Source organism: Macaca thibetana, chromosome 9 (assembly GCF_024542745.1).
Source record: "Macaca thibetana thibetana isolate TM-01 chromosome 9, ASM2454274v1, whole genome shotgun sequence".
NCBI lineage: Eukaryota > Metazoa > Chordata > Mammalia > Primates > Cercopithecidae > Macaca > Macaca thibetana.
In genome coordinates, this window is record NC_065586.1 from 102,853,302 (window position 1) to 102,871,482 (window position 18,181).

Here is an 18,181-nt window from a genome sequence, read left to right on the forward strand (position 1 = left end):
AACTTTGGTAGCCCTCTTTGTGCTAACAACATTTTCCTTTTGTGGTCTAGAGCCCTCTTATACAACCTGACTATAAAGGCAATCCTAACAATCACTGAGGATTATTAAATAACATCCTTAATTTTGTGTGCACTTACCAAACCTTTATTTGGCAAAGTGCTGGGTGCAGTGCTATGAAGGACACACAGTTAAGTAAGACTCAGTCTGCACCTAGTGCATTGCCAACAAATCTGTAGTAATTAAGTTCAATTCCCCTATAATAAAAGATTTACACAGTTGGTCATTTATGAGAGCATGAAAGAGGAGCATTGCTAAGAAATATAAAGATCCATTTTGCCTCGATTTATTATGCCTCTGCCCACACAACTTTATAGCACAGATTTTAATGCTCCTCTACCAGACAAGCGAGAGAGCTAAATTCAGTGTTTTCCCACAAAATAAATAAAAGCTTTGAATATCACAATGACTGTGCATCCCAAAGGAGAAAATATCAGCAATGTAAATGAGCGATTTTATTGTTTAGCCTCTGAATAGGGTGGGTGTTTCCAGATAACGCAGGGCCCACTATCAGACACACTCCTCCTCTTGTGTTTCTGAAAGATCAGAGTAGAATTTTGCTTAATCTACTGAACACTGTCTTTCTTGAGCAAACTCACTTTAACTGGCTTCATTACACATCTACATTTAAATATATTACTTAGTCTAGGTTTGAGGTATATGACGTTTTTCTGCCTGAATATGGTGATGGCTTTGCAGCAGGTACTTCTACCATATCCTTTGAGAGATCTGCGGAACGACTTGTACCTTGGGAAATCAAGGGAGAGACACTTCAATCCAAGCATTTTGATATAAGCTGAATAGGTGAGAGGCCAGGACAAATGGAAGTTGCCTATTAATAATTTTGCATTCTCATACTACCTGGCAAGGAGGCAAAAAGTACTATATAGTTCCAAGGAATCAAGGCAAATGGGAAGAAGGATTTATCTGGCAACACTCACCCAGCATAATTTTGTTATTTTATGTCTCTGTTTGCACTGCTAGATAACATTGAAGATCTCTTCCTTATCCCCTCCCCCACCATGCAACCATATGACATTCTTAGATGAATTATGTTTGGATCTCAGTGCTGAATTGGTATTTCATTTTGAGTTGTAAGTCTAAGCCAAGCACATTTGAATTTTATCTCATTATATTTTAGCACAATAAAAACAGAAATGACTTCACAACAAGCTATAAATGGTGAGCTTGTTCACTGCTGTGGAACACAAAATGTGTAAGTAAACAGTAGATGGACATTTTGGCCTAGATCATCCTAGTTCCTATACCTTAGCAACCAGCTTTCCCCCAACACCACTCATGCTTCCTGCCCATGCCTTAGTCTCAGTTCTATTCCTCCTACCTGGCTGTGCAGCTGCCAGGGTCTGTAGTCCTCTTCGGCACACCGTCTATCAAAAATGGACTTGTAGTCTACTTTGACCAGCTGCCATTCAGAGCGGTGGCTGAAGTGTCCAAACACTCTACAGAGTTCATGGTGATAAAAATAATCACAATGATAATAATGCCATGAGTAATAACTACAGAGAGCATTTGTGGAGTGTTCACCCTGAGCTAAGCACATTACATGAATCACATCATTTAATCCTCAAAACACATTCATGAAGAGGGTACTTTTTATTTTATTTATTTATTTATTTATTTTTTAGACAGAGTCTTGCTCTGTCACCATGCTGCAGGGCAGTGGTGCAATCTCGGCTCACTACAATCTCCAACTCCCTGGTTCAAGTGATTCTCCTGCCTCAGCCTCCCGAGTAGCTGGGATTAGAGGCATGCACCACTATACCCAGCTAATTTTTTTTTTATTTTTAGTAGAGATGGGGTTCCACCATGTTGGCCAGGATGGTCTCGATCTCCTGACCTCGTGATCTGCCCGCCTTGGTCTCCCAAAGTGCTGGGATTACAGGTGTGAGCTACTGCACCTGGCCGAGGAGGGTACTATTACTGGATCCACTTCACAGATAGATAACATGAGGTTCAATGAGTTTTGTTAACATTGCAAAAAAACAAAATCAAGTCATAATAACAGGTAGAACCAGACCCAGAGTGTTTAATTCAAGAGCCCACTTGTACATATTCTGCCACAAGATTGGTTGGGAAAATATGGTTGAGAAAAACAATCATAAATGCTGTATTCTATGTGGTCCAAGATTAGACTTCTAGGTTATCTTGCTCATGTACATAGTTCCCATGGTTTCCATGCTATTTTACCTTCCCACCAGCCCCTAGCGAAAGTGATCAGCAGAGCCAAGTACTAATAATGGTTTCCTACATTGCACATTCTATTCTCTTTACTCAGAGAGACTTAAGTATTTACTGAGATGTTTGAATTACCAATCAGAGGTTTGAAGAAAAGCCATGAAGTGGCCTGTTGGGTCAGTTTTTAAAAATCTCTGTTTTGAAAATATAAAAATTGAAGAAAGACAAATTATGGAACGCATTGCTAATTTAGCTATGTTTCTCATTAAGAAAAGTGTAGCTATTAGTCATATTAGATTTTTATTATTGTTTTCCGCCATTAAAAAGTAGTAGTGGTAGGCTGGGCGCGGTGGCTCATGCCTGTAATTCCAGCACTTTGGGAGGCCAAGGCGGGTGGATCACGAGGTCAGGAGATCGAGACCATCCTGGCTAACACGGTGAAACCCTGTCTCTTCTTAAAAAAAAATTAAAAAAATTAGCTGGCCATGGTGGTGGGTGCCTGTAATCCTAGCTACTCGGAAGACTGAGGCAGGAGAATGGTGTGAACCCAGGAGGCAGAGCTTGTAGTGAGCTGAGATCATGACACTGCACTCCAGCCTGGGCAACAGAGTGCGACTCTGTCTCAAAAAAAAAAAAAAAAAGGAGTAGTGGTAGGGGAGAGAATTGGAAAGCTTACCAAGTATTGACTTTGGCTTGAAAGTTTTCATTGATGACAGATCAACTACTTTACAACCATCCCTATTTTCCATGTCCAATTTTCCAAAGGAATGAATTATTACAGTTTCATACTTGAAATTCAAAGTCCATGTACTGAAGCTCATAGGCAGGGTCATTAATCTTTTGCAAATTAATGATCATCACATTCCAGACAAAAATGAGTATAAATGCAATTTCACAAGAACAGACTGTTCTCACGGTTTTCCTCATATGCCTCACAATTGGGTTAGGTAAAGAGCCAGGGAAAAATACAATGCTTTGTGGGATTTTGATGAAACTCTATGTTCTGACTTAAAGCGAAATCATTCCTATATGCCTGAGATTTTCTACATATGCAGGTTCTTTACTATTAAAGTTTTAAATGTACAGATTTATTTCCTATTGAAATTGTCACTTCTAATTTCTCTAAGCGCCTCAGTCTGGGTCTCCTAAAAACTATCAAAGAACCAAGAAAATAGCTGCCCACATTTTTCTTCCCTATTTTCTGTACGCTCTTGCAGTAAGATGCAACAACCTTAACCTAACAGCTACAAATCAAACAGGCTTAGCTATAAAACATTTTTGTAGATTACTCTTTTCTATGAAGGCTGGACCACATCATAGTTTCAACTTACGTCATGATGAGAGTCTCTTCTCCAGGCTCACCCAGAACCCCATCCACAAAAAGTGGAATAGATGTGAAACTGTATTTGCTCCAAGATCTCCCTTCATCAAAACTCAACCTAATGATATAAAAAATATCAGTCATCAGATCTCCGAAGGAAAAAAAAAAAGTCATTTCAAAGGGAAGACACTCTCAACCCAGAGATAATACATTTTAAAAGTAGCTGAGACATTGTCAAAATGAGCCTTTCATATAAATAAGTATTCTTAATTATATCGGAAAATAGAAATACAGTTAGCCAAGCCATGGGGACACAGATGTATTAAAACATCAATAAAGGAACAGCTACATTAAATGGGAATTAACTATAAGTCTTTTATAAAATTTTTGAAAGTTTGGATATTTTTTTATTTCTTAGACCTCAAGCTCTTGACCCTGTCCAAAACCTCTCTACTGTCTAACAAGTCTCACAGGTGATACTGAAGAGTGATGACCTTGTAAGACTTACTTAGATTTCAATCAACTCATCTCTAAGTGACCAAGTCCTCAGTGTGTCCTTCTTACAACTATAAATCCTGGTTGACCTCACTGAATGAATGAGTACAGGATAGGCTCTTGAAAGCAAGAGAAGATAATTCTTCAGTCCTGATGGTCACTGGAATGGTCTAAATGCTTGTGTCCTCTCTAAAATTCAAATGTTGAACATCTAATCACCAATGTGATGATATTAGAAGGTGGAAACCTTAGGAGGTGATTAAATCATAAGGGCGGACCACCCATGAAAGGAATTAGTCATCTTATAAAAGAGGCCTCAGAGAACTGCCTTGCCCTTCCACCATGTGAGGACATAGCAAAATGGTGCCATCTATAAACCCAAAAGTGGAGCCTTCATCAGACACTGAATCTGCCAGCACTTTGATCCTGGACATCTCAACCTCCAGAACTACGAGAAATTAGTTTCTGTTGTTTATAAGCCACCCAGTTGACAGTATTTTGTTATAGCAGCCCAAATGAACTAAGATGGTCACCCAGAACCCTTTCTTTTGCTCTGCATTTCTTTATGAATGCCCTTGCTCAAGCTTAGCCTGTTTTTCTTTTCTCTTTTGCAGCTTTCCCTTCTGTCATCAAAATAACTAACAGTAGAAGGAAAACTGGGCTTTTGATTTTGGACAAACTCATATATGGAGAGAACCACTTTCAAAAACACGGATGAAAGAGCCTATCGATAAGTCCTCTGGAAGTTAGTTCTTATACATCCATCTGTGGGCCATGCACAGGCAGAATTGTGGAATATCACCTCAAAAAAGAAAAACAAGAAAGCAAGATCAGGAGAAATGAGACTGGAGCAGAACTGTGATGAGTTGATCATCTCTGTGTGGAATGCAAAAATGGATATGGATATTAAACTCCAGGAGATGTTATTTGGGAAAGGTGACTGCAAGAAGTCAAGCTATTCAGAGACTATACCTGATCATGAACATTGTTCTACCTGTAATCTTGTTGAGAGAACAATATACTGGTGAGGGAGTGAGGGTGAAAGTATCATAACATTTGCAAAGTATAATGCAATTTCTCTCTCAGGGAGTAAAACACTCTCACACTCTCTTTCTCTCTTTCTCTCTCTCTCTCTCTCCCCCCCCCCCACATCACCCCCTCCCCACCCCCCGTCTGTGTCTCTTTCTCTTTCCTACCACCACTGCTCTAGTAGACCTTGACATTCTGAAACTGGCCCAACTGTCCTATAGAACCAATGTTTACGGTTTCTTTGAATAAACATAGAAATTGATCCTCCCTGTCTTAAAACTTGAGAAAGTTACATTTGTCTTATCTGAGTTCTTTTCTCAGGAAACCAACCATCAGGCCTCCCAGGTAGTATCAAGGAGCTGAAACTTACCAGATAAAGGCATCTGACAATGAGAAGCCAGACAACTTACCCATCATGACTGTCTAATTGCCAACTTGCTTCCTGTGGACCACTTCCTCTTCCTCACCTCCTCTTCTTTATCCTTCCCTAATTCCTGTTTTCCCACACCTGGTTACGTTTCTTCCCTCTATATAAACCCCTAATTTTAGTCATCAGAGAGATGGACTTGGGACTGATTGCCCATATCCTTGGCTACAGCACCCAATTAAAGCTTTCTTTCCTGGCAACATTTGTTGTCTCAGTGGATGAGCCTTTTGTATGGAGAGTAAGAGGACCTGAACCAAACCTCGGCATTTTGGTAACAGATTTACTGCAAAAACAGACACAGTTCGATAGCCTGACTCCTAGACTGATCTTAGCAGTGCAGGACCATCAGGTGCAGATCACACAGGCAGCAGGTGCCCTTACCAAAGATGTCGAATTGGGAGAGATGTGTGTTTCATAGCAACAAGTACTCCACCTTGATCCAGGTACAAAACACTGTGCTCTTCTTCAAAGATCTGGATGAGGAAAACACATACATGGACACACATCCACATCCACACATACCCAGCCTTCAAAGAATAAGTCTTCATATGAGAACAAAAATCCTTCCCATGATATAAATAGGTTTCCCTAAATCTTTGGGAAAATAAAGTTATAGAACAATTCTCCCCAACATAGGCTATTGTACCATTGGTGTTACACAAAATAATTTTAGGTGTGTATAAAATAAATTTGAACAATGAATATTTATGGGTTCATGCTTAGATTCCTTCATTTTCATGATAATTTCTATTGATTCCCAGTTATGATGATGTCAGAATATTGGTTAACTGTCATATATTATACATCTCTAGACAGAGGGAACCTTAGAAATCATTTACTCCAACAGTCTCATGTTCATAAATAAGGAATCTAAGGTTTAGAGAGATGTGGTAACTTGCCTGAGATCATGCATACAGTAATGGACGGAACTTGGACTTGCTGCATTACAGTGCCCTTTCCAGATCTTATTACTCTGAAGTTTCCGACTGTTATCAAAAACTGTTCTTGTTTAATTAATAGATGGTCCACCAAAATCATGGTGAGTTCTGTTGTCATCTTTGGGTACATGTGTCATTGGGTCTTTCTCCAAATGTAGAGAAACAAATTTGAAGTCAAATGGAGACACAATGGAAACAATCTCTAGATCCTTTCTGTATAAGATGCATACTGTTCTCTCAGATTATTAGTATAGGCTTGCCTGGAGTTACATTACAGACACTCTTCTTCCAATTTGTTTATTTCTTATACCCAAGATGCACCCCAAGACTACAGAAGTAAAGACTTCTCTGCCTTGTTTGGGGTGTTGGAAAGAAGAAAATGGGATCCTAGGTCTCTGTTCTCCAAAGGAAGTTTACTTAGGATAGTCCAAGTTTCTACATACCTCCAAGATCAATTGCTATGGGGTTTCTTATGCAAATTTCTTCCCTTCCTCCTCCGCTCAAAATATCAGAATCCCACTGAGGATCTATAAAGAGTCTGAAGCTAAGAAATGGCAATTGGAACATAATGTGGACACCTCTATCTAAAATGTAAAGCAGAGTGCTCTCCTTGCTAAGTGTGATTACCTATGCATTAGATTTCAATTTACAGCTAGTTATTGTATGATAATTAAACATCGGTAGGTTATTAAAACATATTTATTGAGGTATAACCACCACGCATTAGGTGCATGTCTTGTTAAGATTGCTAAACCTCATTAAATGCCTGTTTTATAAGCTATGGGTACCTAATTTTCATTCAGAAGAAAGGCATGAAGCACTTAAGCTAAACACACTGGTTTAAAGTATTCCATTTCTACTTTCTCTAACATATGCATCCTGATGGTTATTACTCTGTCTTTTGCACATGAGATTTAAACATCTCAGAACACCACCTGGGTAATGGCCATTTCTATATCTGCATTCCTTCCTATTCTGACTTCAAGGCAAGGGGAATTTATGGAGCCAACTCAGCATTAGATATGTAATCTACCCTTAAGGCTGCATATTCCCTATATGATAAACCCTTAGGTATTCTGGTTTTCATCTACAGGAAAAAATTTAGTCAGACTTAATTTGGTTTCGTTGTGACTTATAAATGTCCTTACATACAAGCTCTGAATAAGGAACATCTTTATTAAATGATAAAAAATCTAATTCTATAAATATTTGCTAAATTCCAAGATTTAAGACTTTTATTAAAAAAGGAAAAACAAACATATTCACAGTCGTTAGCATTTATGTGTAGCACTGCTGAAAAAGTTCCCAGATTTGAACCAAGCTGGGCAATTTTTATGTTACTTAAACTTCAGTGATTTGACCCAGGGTATTTTCTTACCTGTCTCCAGGTGTTTCCTGCATCTGAAGAGACAAACATGCTGATGTCAGTGTCTGACAATTCAGAACCTATATTACCTAGAAAGAGAATGATGACATTAGTGAAAAGAACTTTCTGCAAAAGCAACAATGGACTATATTGGCAGGTGCATTGCCTGAGAAAGATTTTGACTGCAAGCATTCTGTCTGTGCAGGAGTTTTCTGCAGACTTGCTTCAGGGCCAATGGCTTAGGTGCCTTTCAAAAATACTTTTAGCTTGCTCATTAAGTTCCAAGTACAGATATCTAGCTTCTTAAAATAAACACTATTTACCACAGCCAGCAAACCAGGCAAGCTTCTTACCTGATGCCACTATGATGCTTGGAGCTGTGTCTTTGCTGGCAATGATCCCTGACGTGTAGGGATTCTCAGAGACCTTCAGGTGAAGGTGTAGTGAGCAATAGGGCTGAAAAGAGAAATAATAAGTGCCACAAAATCACATAATCAAAATGGTCATTTGAAGCTCAGAATTAGATCATCCATCCATCCATCCATCCATCCATCTAACCAACCATCCCATTTACCATACATCCATGCACCACTCCAACCACCCACTGTACCTATACCTACCCATCATCTTTCATCCCCCAAATATCTAGTGTCCACTAAGTGTAAAACAATCTTCAAGTTAGTAAAGGAAAGATCACCTTCATTTTAGTTATAATTTAATTTGGTCTTTGTCATTACAGAGCTTACAGTTTATATAGAGGGCATGAGATCCTTCTATTAATTACCATAAAAGAGAATATTTTAACAGCCATAAAAAATGTAGAGACAAAATAGTATGAGATTGTAGAAGGTAGAGATACTATGCTGAAGTTTGAATCACGAATGACTCCAAAAAGAAAACAGTGCCTGAAGCAAAGATGGATAGGTTATGAACAGTAGATAGATGTTCAAGAGGTTAAAGAATATTTCAGGCCTGAGTAATAGCAACAACAAAGAAAAAGAAGCAGAAAAGGTGAGTAGCACAGTATGTCATCAGGAAAGACTGAAGAGGAGAAATGGGATACGAAGCCAGGAGAGAAGGTCAAGTCGGGTGGGAGGATTTTGAAAAAGTAGGTTGGCATCTCTTAGTCATCCTCCATTTGAGACCTTGGTCTCAGTTGTATAGAAAAAGTATATGAAACTATCCAAACATCCGCCAAACAACTGACCCAGCATCTCTACCAGGATATTATCAGAATCAGAATCATTCAATATAAAAGTCATACTCGTAAACAAAATGCACTAGTAGTAAAAATTTAAATGAAAATGTAAGGGACTTGTTTATCTGTGCAGAAACCTCAGTCAAATTATCTGATTGAGATATCAACAGTTTTCAAGAAAAAATGGATAATAAATCTTATATGAATTTTGTTTAAAATAGTTCTTGTACTGAGTTGTCAAAAAATACAAGTTTGTGTTTGAACCCACATTTCTTTTCATCTCTCAGGAAGATTACTTTCTAATCTTATCAACTGGAGTTTCTGGAATCACCAATGTATCTCTGTTATTACTTTTATTCTGCTCTGTAAGTTTCAGCCAGCAGACATTCAGACACCTACAGATGAAATGATTAAATTTATATAGGATGGAGTAAATGACAAAGTGAAAATGAAACTCAGGAATAAAAGCACCCACAACGCTGGTGAAATAAAACAGCAGATCACAATTTTCTTTACTGCCAACAAAGTAAAACTCTCAAGGTAGAACAATAGTAAGAAATGATTGGTTTTGCATAAAAAATTTCATGTAAATCTTTAAAAAAAAGGAGTTTCCATTTTATAATCTTCTACAAGAGTAAAAAAGACAGCCCCTATTAGAAGAAATATTAGGCCCAGACGCTTGGCTTTTATTTGTCCATGAGGAAGACTAGAACAGATATAATTAAATGCGGTGGATGTTCCAGAACAGCATAGTACAACACTCAGATGATGTAAGACAGGATAAACCAGGAGTGCAAAACCAGTTTTCCATGAAAGTCTTCCTGATAACTGCAGCCTATCAGGGTTTCCCCTCCTCTAATCTACAACAATTTATTTCACTATGCACAATCTTGTATTATCTATTTCAGGTATATACAATTATATCCCTCTAAGAATATACTCTATAAATAAAGATAACTCATTACGTAGTGCTTTGCATCTTTTGTGAAACCTAGCATAGAATCTAAACAAGATAATAAATAGAAGCTTGCAATATCAAGTAATGCTTTTTTGTTAGGACATGAAAGATATCACTTTACTATTTTACTCAGAGCAATGCCAGAAGTATGTGGGCAGGAATATAAACCACATAATCTGAATAATGTTGTGAGCATCTGTATGGCATTCCAAGAAGTAGACTACTGCTTGGGGATTATCCCTAGACATATGAGCTTAACAGAGGACATTTTGCATCACCAAGGACTTTTTGCAACAGGTGCACCTGGCTCTCCTAGCCAGGAGAGCACCCAACTTGCAATCTTAAGCCAGTTGCTTGCCACGGCTGGAAGATTTTGAAAGTTATTTTCCACCTGACCTAAGGATTATTTGGTAAGGGGCATTTGGCATTACAAAGGAAAAATGTCAGGCCACGCATAGTGGCTCAAGCCTATAATTCCAGCACTTCGGGAGGCAGAGGTGGGTGGATCACTTGAGGTCAGGAGTTCAAGACCAACCTGGCCAACACGGTGAAACCCTGTCTCTACTAAAAATACAAAAATTAGCCAGGGATGGTGGCAGGCACCTATAGTCCCAGCTACTCGGGAGGCTGAGGCAGGAGAATCCCTTGAACCCGGGAGGCGGAGGTTGCAGTTAGCCGAGATCACACCACTGCACTCTAGCTTGGGTGACAGAGCGAGACTCCATCTCTAATACAAAACCAAACCACACCAAAACAAAACAAAACAACAACAATAAAAACCAAAACCAAAAACAAAGGAAAGATGTCATTTTCCATTGGCTACCTCAGCATGCCTCTGTTGCTATCGCTTTCAGAGGACTGAAATCGATTAATCTGAGAAAAAAAGACACCAGTTCACGCAGTAACAGCAACATAAGAAATTATCTTTTGGTGCACTTTTTTCTCCACTCTCACATTTGTAGTACTGGATTGCCCCCAGCTGGTACAAGGAGAATATTCTGTGGCTTTTTTTCTTTCATTTTCTTCAAGGCAGTTATAGTCTACACAAATGTTTAAGGAAAAAACAGTGTGAAGTGATTCATCTTCACTTTTTTCAACTTAAGCTGCTGTACTGACCAGTTTTGGACATTTGTCCAAGTCAAGTCGTAAACAATTAATATAGTTTATATTAGTATATTTTATTAGAATGCTTATCAAACCCCTCCAAGTTCCTGGAGGACACAGGACAAAGCTCTCCAGTTCTTACGCACATTTTGCCAAGGCTGGGGGCACATCATAGGCCCCTCTCTTCCTTTCTCTTGTCTTCCTGCCTTCTTTCACCTCATTAGCAAATATGTGCTGACTACCTACACAGGCTAATAGTCGCAATAGTTGCTTTTTTCTTTCCAGGGTTATCTCCAAGTCAATAGAGTCAAAGCAGTTCCAAAGGCAGTTCTCTATTTTCCTGACTTTTCCACATTCAGAAAATATAGAAATGTACACCCAAACCACCAATGCCAGCAGCTGACCTACAGAGGATAGAATGACTAGCACACATTATTAGAAGCTGCCCTTTGCATCCTTACACATAGTCACAGGCCATGGCATATCAATTATCTATGGCATACCAATTCTAGGAGCAACTAGATCGTTAGTCTGTAATCTTTTCTGGGTCAGGTACAAACTTTGGGCATCTGATGCAAACTAAAGACCAAGAAAAAGTGCACACAGACAAGAACACAGAGTCTTGCACTTAATTTCAGGGAGTCTGCAAACCCGTGAAACCATAAGTGGACCTCTAGTTACTAGTTACCTTTCTTTGCCTGATTCTTTTATTTTAACCAACAAAATACTTTGGCTATTGCAAGTGTTCAATAAATGTCTGCTGAATCTAACTGATCCATTATTATTTTATACTTCAAATATTTATCATTTATTCCTTCTGTCTAACTTAAACATTGTACCCTTTGCCCAATATCTCCCTATTTCCTCCGACTTCTAGCCTCCAGTGACTACCATTCTGTCTCCACTTCTATAAGTTTGATTGTTTTCGGTTCCAAGTAGAAGAAACACAGACTTGGTTTTTCTGTGCCTGGCTTATTTCACGTAGCATAATGTTCTCCAGGTGATCCATAAATTATTTCTAGCATTGTAGATCCCACTGGGGAATTACCATATAATGGAAGACATTTCCCCATCATGTAATAAGTCAACTTTAAAAGCTGTTATATTACTTAAGGGTCAACCAGCTTCAAATCCCAATTCTTTCTCCTCAGGCTCTGTATCAACTGCCTTTAGTTTCTTCATGGTACCTTTATCTCCATGGTATCTAATCTGAATACTGTACTGAAAAGACACATCAGAGCTTTTGTAAAGAACAAGCTCCCAAATAGTATCCCTAACACTCTCCCTCCCGAAATACATACTCATTTGTATAATTTCTTTCTCTGACTTGAAATTCGAATTTATTACATCTTCAATAAAGAGTCATTGGCAAAGAGGAAGGAGGCCCCTGGATCAACTGGCTGGGTATGGGGAATTCAGCTCCAGCCCAAATCAGCAAAATATATGGAGTCAGAGACAATGGAAGAAAGGTGAAAAACAGATTCTCCTGGGGCAGCTGCCAGATCAGTTCCAATAGAAAACTGCACGGTGGTTCACACCTGTAATCCCAGTACTTTGGGAGGCCAAGGTGGGTGGATCACAAGGTCGAGATTGAGACCATCCCGGCCAACCAACATGGTGAAACCCTGTCTCTACTGAAAATACAAAAATTAGCTGGGCGTAGTGGCACATGCCTGTAATCCCAGCTACTCGGGAGGCCGAGGCAGGAGAATCGCTTGAACCCGGGAGGCAGAGGTTGCAGTGAGCCAAGATCGCGCCACTGCACTCCAGCCAGGGCGACAGAGTGAGACTCTGTCTCAAAAAAAAAAAAAAAAAAAAAAAAAAAAAAAAAAAAAAAAAAAAAAAAAAAAAAAAAAAAAAAAAAAAAAAAAAAAAGAAAAGAAAAGAAAAGAAAACTGCCAGACGAATCCACAAAGTCAGCGCCTCTTTCCACGAAACAGTGTGCTTTCCCTAAGGGCCCAAGGATTTGTCACAGGCTCAGTTCAGCTCACATCTTGCCTCTTGGGAGCCCAATCCTGAGGCTTTGGAGACAGGTGGACTGTGACCTGTAATATTCTATCTAATTGTACAATTCTGTCTTCAGAGGAAAGAAATCCCAGCTGGGCCTTCCAGGCAATCAGTCTAAAAGTCCTAAAAATACAGCCCAAATTACCCTAGATGTCTTATTTCTATAGCATAGATTTTTGCCAGGAACATTGCATTCGGGCTGTAATTCTGAACTTATTCCACATCTGTAACAGTCCTGCTGGAAAAATCTCTTTTCTAATCACTAGGCTGTGCTTTCAGTGACACTGTCACTTTCCAAGTACTCACAATCTAAAATCACTTTTTATCTCATCTTTGCCACCAGCTCCCAAGCCTAAAGAAGGTTTTTAACAGTCTTCGTCTCCTGTAGCTCAAAAATTTCCTTTCCTATTTAGTGCCTTTGGCAGATTTTTGTAAAGTGATTTTGGTCTCTCCTCCCTGCTTCCCTTTGTCATTTTCCCCTTCTCACCTGCAGCCTGCTTTCTAAAGCTCAGGTTAAAACTACATTAAACAACAGGGTTAACAAAGAAGGAAGGCTGGAAGACTCCTGAGCTCCCTACATCTGTATCCCAATAATCCATCTTTCTTTCATCTTAATGAGCTTCCTGCTTTTGTTAACTTTGGGTTCCACTTGAGCCCATGAGCTTCAGAAGGTAGACAATGTGACAAATCCTCCAGTGGACACTCAGAGGGAATGAACGGCTTCCATTAAAATCCAAATGTGAAACTGTCACAACACCTTTCGATGGAGTGCATACTCCAGACATGGCACCCCTCATGTTGAGCCCCTACCACGTGGCAGGTATGATTCCTGGAGCTGATTCTTTGGAATGGTCAAAAAGACAGGCACCGTCCCTAGGCTCATGAAGCTCACACTTCAGAAGATAAGATGGACAAGAAAATTAAGCAGTACACCTGCTGATTTCAGATAACAGTAAGGACCATGAAGAAAATAAAAAGAGTTAAGACAAATACAACTTTAGGGGATGCTCAAGAAAGTTCTCTAAAATTAAGATAATGAAGCAATGATCTGAATGCCAAGAACAAGCCAGACAAAGAGAAGGACATTTTAAGAGAAATAATAACAAATGCAAAGACCCTCAGACATACATGAACATGATGAGTTCACGGTATGGAAAGAAAAACCCCTCCTCCACCTTGGCTTACATATAAGGAAGAAAGGGAGAGAGGAGAGGCTGGAGACCAGGGAGGAGAACTACACAGAGGCCAGATCACGTGAAGTCTCATTGGTCATGATAAAGTATTTTTACTTATTCTACATGTATTAGAAGCCATTAGAAGGTTTAAGGAAAGAAGCGATATGATCTGATTTTTCAAACGTTCAAGTTGATACCATTTACACACAATTTTAAAAAACAACAATCTATTATACAGGAGAATAAAGTGGATCATTGGTTGTGCTGGGCTGAGAGTGTGGGTTCTAACTGCAAAGAGGCACAAAGAGGTATTTTTTAGGGCAACAGAAATGTTCTGTCTTGATTGTAGTAATGGTTATATGGGTATATACATCTGTCAAAATTTACTGAACTATACTCTTAAAATTGCAGGTATGTGTATTTTACCTCAAAACAAAGTTGATTTTTAAAAAAATGGTCCCATTGGCTGCTGTCTAGAGAAGGGATTGCCAAGTAAAAGTGGGAGGACCAGTTAGAAGCCTGTCACTGTGGATCAGGTGAGCAACGATGCTGGCTTGGATTGGGGCAGTCCCAGTAGTGATAGGGAAGTAAGTTGATACTACATTTATATTTTGGAAGTACAACAATAAGAGTTTCTGACACTGGGTTAGGGGTGAAGCAGGGAATACCTTGCTAAGGGCTTAAAAGCCATTTTTAGTGGTTCATTTATGATGCCAGAGTCCCCAGGCAAGCCCATTTAGGTGACATGGTTAATTCTCTCTCATAATTCTCTCTCATAGGTGTTTAATCTCCAAATTGTGGAGTAGAGACCAGCTTAAGGAACTGGCATATCCCACGCATCTTTGGTTAAGCAGCACTGTGCTCCAACTTGCTATAGCTGAACTAGGAAGGTGATCCTGTTTTTTTAAAATGCCACTGAACTGTGCCTTGCATAGAGTAGGTATTCAATAATAGTTGCTACATTTACTTACTCTGTCACTGCCATTACTATAACAACTGGCCTTTTCCCCCTGTAAGTTGCCAGTAATAAGGATAGAAGCTGAGTGGGAAGCTGAATTTTAGACTGCTTCCCTGATGCACAGTGACAACTGTGATATTCTCTGCAACTAATAAGGTCAAGCTATGGCTGCTGGCATCTTCTCAACTAGGAGGGTGACCCGCCTACAGCTGTGAGAGATGAACCTGCAAAGTGACTGTCCAGACTTTACAGGATGGAAGGAAGCAAGCTGAGTGCAGATAACATCAAAGTCAGAACTGCATGAAGAGTGTGAACAACTATATACGTGTAATTCATACACACACACCCCCATCCCCTACAAGCCCTTCTTACTCAGATGAAGTGGTCCTCCCTCTAGGCTTACACAATCATCTCTCCTTTTTCTAAATTTAGACACAACTTCTGAAGTGTTTTACAGACACTGATAGTATTAATAATGTTTGCAATTTACAATTTGTCTCTTCCTCACCTCCTTCTGCATTCACTCAGTACTTATCTGTGTGTCAAAATTGGGGCAGGCATCAGAGCTACTAAGAGGAATGAGATGTGACTCTGCAGTCTTCCATTTATTAATCTAGTCACATTCAAGTAGCCAAGTAGACTGCAAACTCCTTGAAAGCAAGATTCATCTTTGATCCTCCTTTTGGATGCCATCATATATCAAATATATAAATAAATTCCTACGAATCTATACACTGCCCAAATGTAAGGCAACTAAAAGGAAGCCATACTTTAAAGTAGGGGTCAGCAAACCCTTGTAAAGGGCCAGGTAATAAATATCAGGCTTTTTTCATGATACAGAAAATAAATACATTGGCCTTTGTTCACCAAACAGTCTCTCTCATGACTACTCAATTCTGCCTTTGTACAGTGAAAGCAGCCATCGACAATACGTGAATGAATAAGCATGACTGTGTTCTAATAAAACCCTATTTAGAAAAACAAGTGGTGGGCCATATTTTTCCCACAGGCTATAGTTTGCCAACTTCAGCTTTACAGAATAAGACAAAAATGAACAGAACATATTGTAAAGAATACCAATAAGGGTATAAATCAGTGGTTCTTACCTTTTTTGAGTCATAAACTCCTCTGAAAATATGATTAAACATCTCCACAGGAAAATACACCTACACGACTCTGCATTCAGTTCATCAACTCTACAGCTGAATTTATGTATCATTAGTTCTGTAACAGGTTACTCATGAGCAAGTAGGTTGTTCGGGGTATATCATCACCAGGGATAGAAACTGTCCTATTCTCCCTCAAACTACCATTTGAGGCCCTCATCAGAACTTGGGCAGGAACCAAGGATCCTGGAAGGGCACAAGAAACTGCCCACGTTCTCCTATCTCTCTGGCACATCACACTAGGCAGTGCTGTGAGTTTTCTATACCCTTTGCCTTCACGCCCCTCCCCACTCCCTTTTGTTCATGAACTGAGCAAAAGTCCCAGAACTATCCTCATCCTCTGTTAAATATCCATTTCTGTCCCTCTACTGTGTGAGGCATTCTGCTTCAATATGAAGACTCACCAGCAAGCAGTGCACGGGGTCCCCCCTTAGATCTGTGTCCGGAGCCTGCAGCAAACGCCAGTCTCTGCCTTTGTTGTATGTGATGAAAGTCTTCACTTGGTTGTCAATCTTCTTGTTAGCCAAGAACATTCCCTTTATCCCTGCTACCTGGGAAAAATTGACATGGCTGAAAAATACATCAATTTGAGAAGCGATATATTTGTTTACTTAAAAAAAAAGAAGGCTGTCAAAGTCAGCTGAGAGCACTTATCTTGGAGGAAAGAAAGGTTGGCGATGGGGGAAGGAGGTGACACTCAAGGTATAATGACTTCCCAGGCTACTGGACAAACAACAACAGATTGGTGATCCTTATCATATGGGGGTGACAATAAGAGTTTGATAGCAGCTTCTTATTACCCCTAACATAGACTGACAGGAGCCTGCAGTTGCCAAGAGATAAATTCTCATGGTTTCAGCTCTGTTGCTTGGTAAGTAATAATAAATAAATAGGGGTTACTTTTATTGTATGCTAGTGTAGCACCCAGAGTCTCAAATACTTGATCTCACTTAATCCTTAAAACAGTCCTCCTTGGTATCGTTTATTCTATTTCACAGATGAAGAAAGCTCAGGCTCATCCAAATAAAGTGACTTGCCTAAGGTCACACTGCCCAAGGGCACACAGTAAGTATCAGACTCAGGATTATCACCTCACAACTCTATGGCTTCACAGCTTATGCTCTTAATGCCTACCTCAATTATCAAGCTATCTGCAGGCTAGGGCAATTGAAAGAGGTCAGTCAAAGCTCCTGATCCAATTACTGTTGCTTTATTTCTGTGTAAGATCTCTCTGTTAAGCCACCAGAATGCACTGAATATAAGAGGACAGCTTTTAAATTTAAATAAATGGTGGTTTTCCTAAATCATCAAATACTCCCTACTTTGTTTTTAAAATACCGTTGTTCTCAGCCTAAACAGATGCTCTTAATTATTTGCCTCTGAAAATGATTGTCTCTTCTCTTCTCTATGTTAGGTAAGAAGTAATCATTAGTAAGTTGTCAAAATCTTGCAAAAGCAAATAATTGTGCATTATATTTTTCTTGTGTTTTGGAGTTTATCAAACACATTCATGCACATTTTACCCTGCTTGAAATTGTAACAACCCAGGAGAACAGGACAGTGAGGAAAAGGACTGAAACATGTTGAGTAATGCATTCCAACGCTGCATGTACATTACCTCATTTAATACTCAGAATAACCATGGAATAATTATCATTAGCCACATTTTGAGGATGAGGAAATAGACACTTTGACTTGGTGGCTTTCTGGAACACACCTAGGGAGTAAGTGAGCAGGCTAACAAGCATATTTAAACCTACTTAACTTGGGCCCTTTACAACATGAA

At 39.4% G+C, this 18,181-nt stretch overlaps 1 protein-coding gene across 4 annotated transcripts in view; it reads right to left on the bottom strand.

Annotated features, from left to right (window-relative positions):
• Positions 1-18,181, bottom strand: part of SORCS1 (sortilin related VPS10 domain containing receptor 1) — a 595,404-nt gene that overhangs the window by 105,215 nt on the left and 472,008 nt on the right. For all 4 annotated transcript variants that reach the window (XM_050804902.1, XM_050804901.1, XM_050804903.1 and 1 more), the window contains exons 10-15: positions 16,800-16,946; positions 8,183-8,285; positions 7,842-7,918; positions 5,907-5,998; positions 3,585-3,692; positions 1,400-1,517 (exon numbers count right to left, since the gene is read on the bottom strand). In XM_050804902.1, coding sequence (XP_050660859.1) covers positions 1,400-1,517; positions 3,585-3,692; positions 5,907-5,998; positions 7,842-7,918; positions 8,183-8,285; positions 16,800-16,946 — 645 coding nt within the window. The remainder of the gene's footprint in view (positions 1-1,399; positions 1,518-3,584; positions 3,693-5,906; positions 5,999-7,841; positions 7,919-8,182; positions 8,286-16,799; positions 16,947-18,181) is intronic.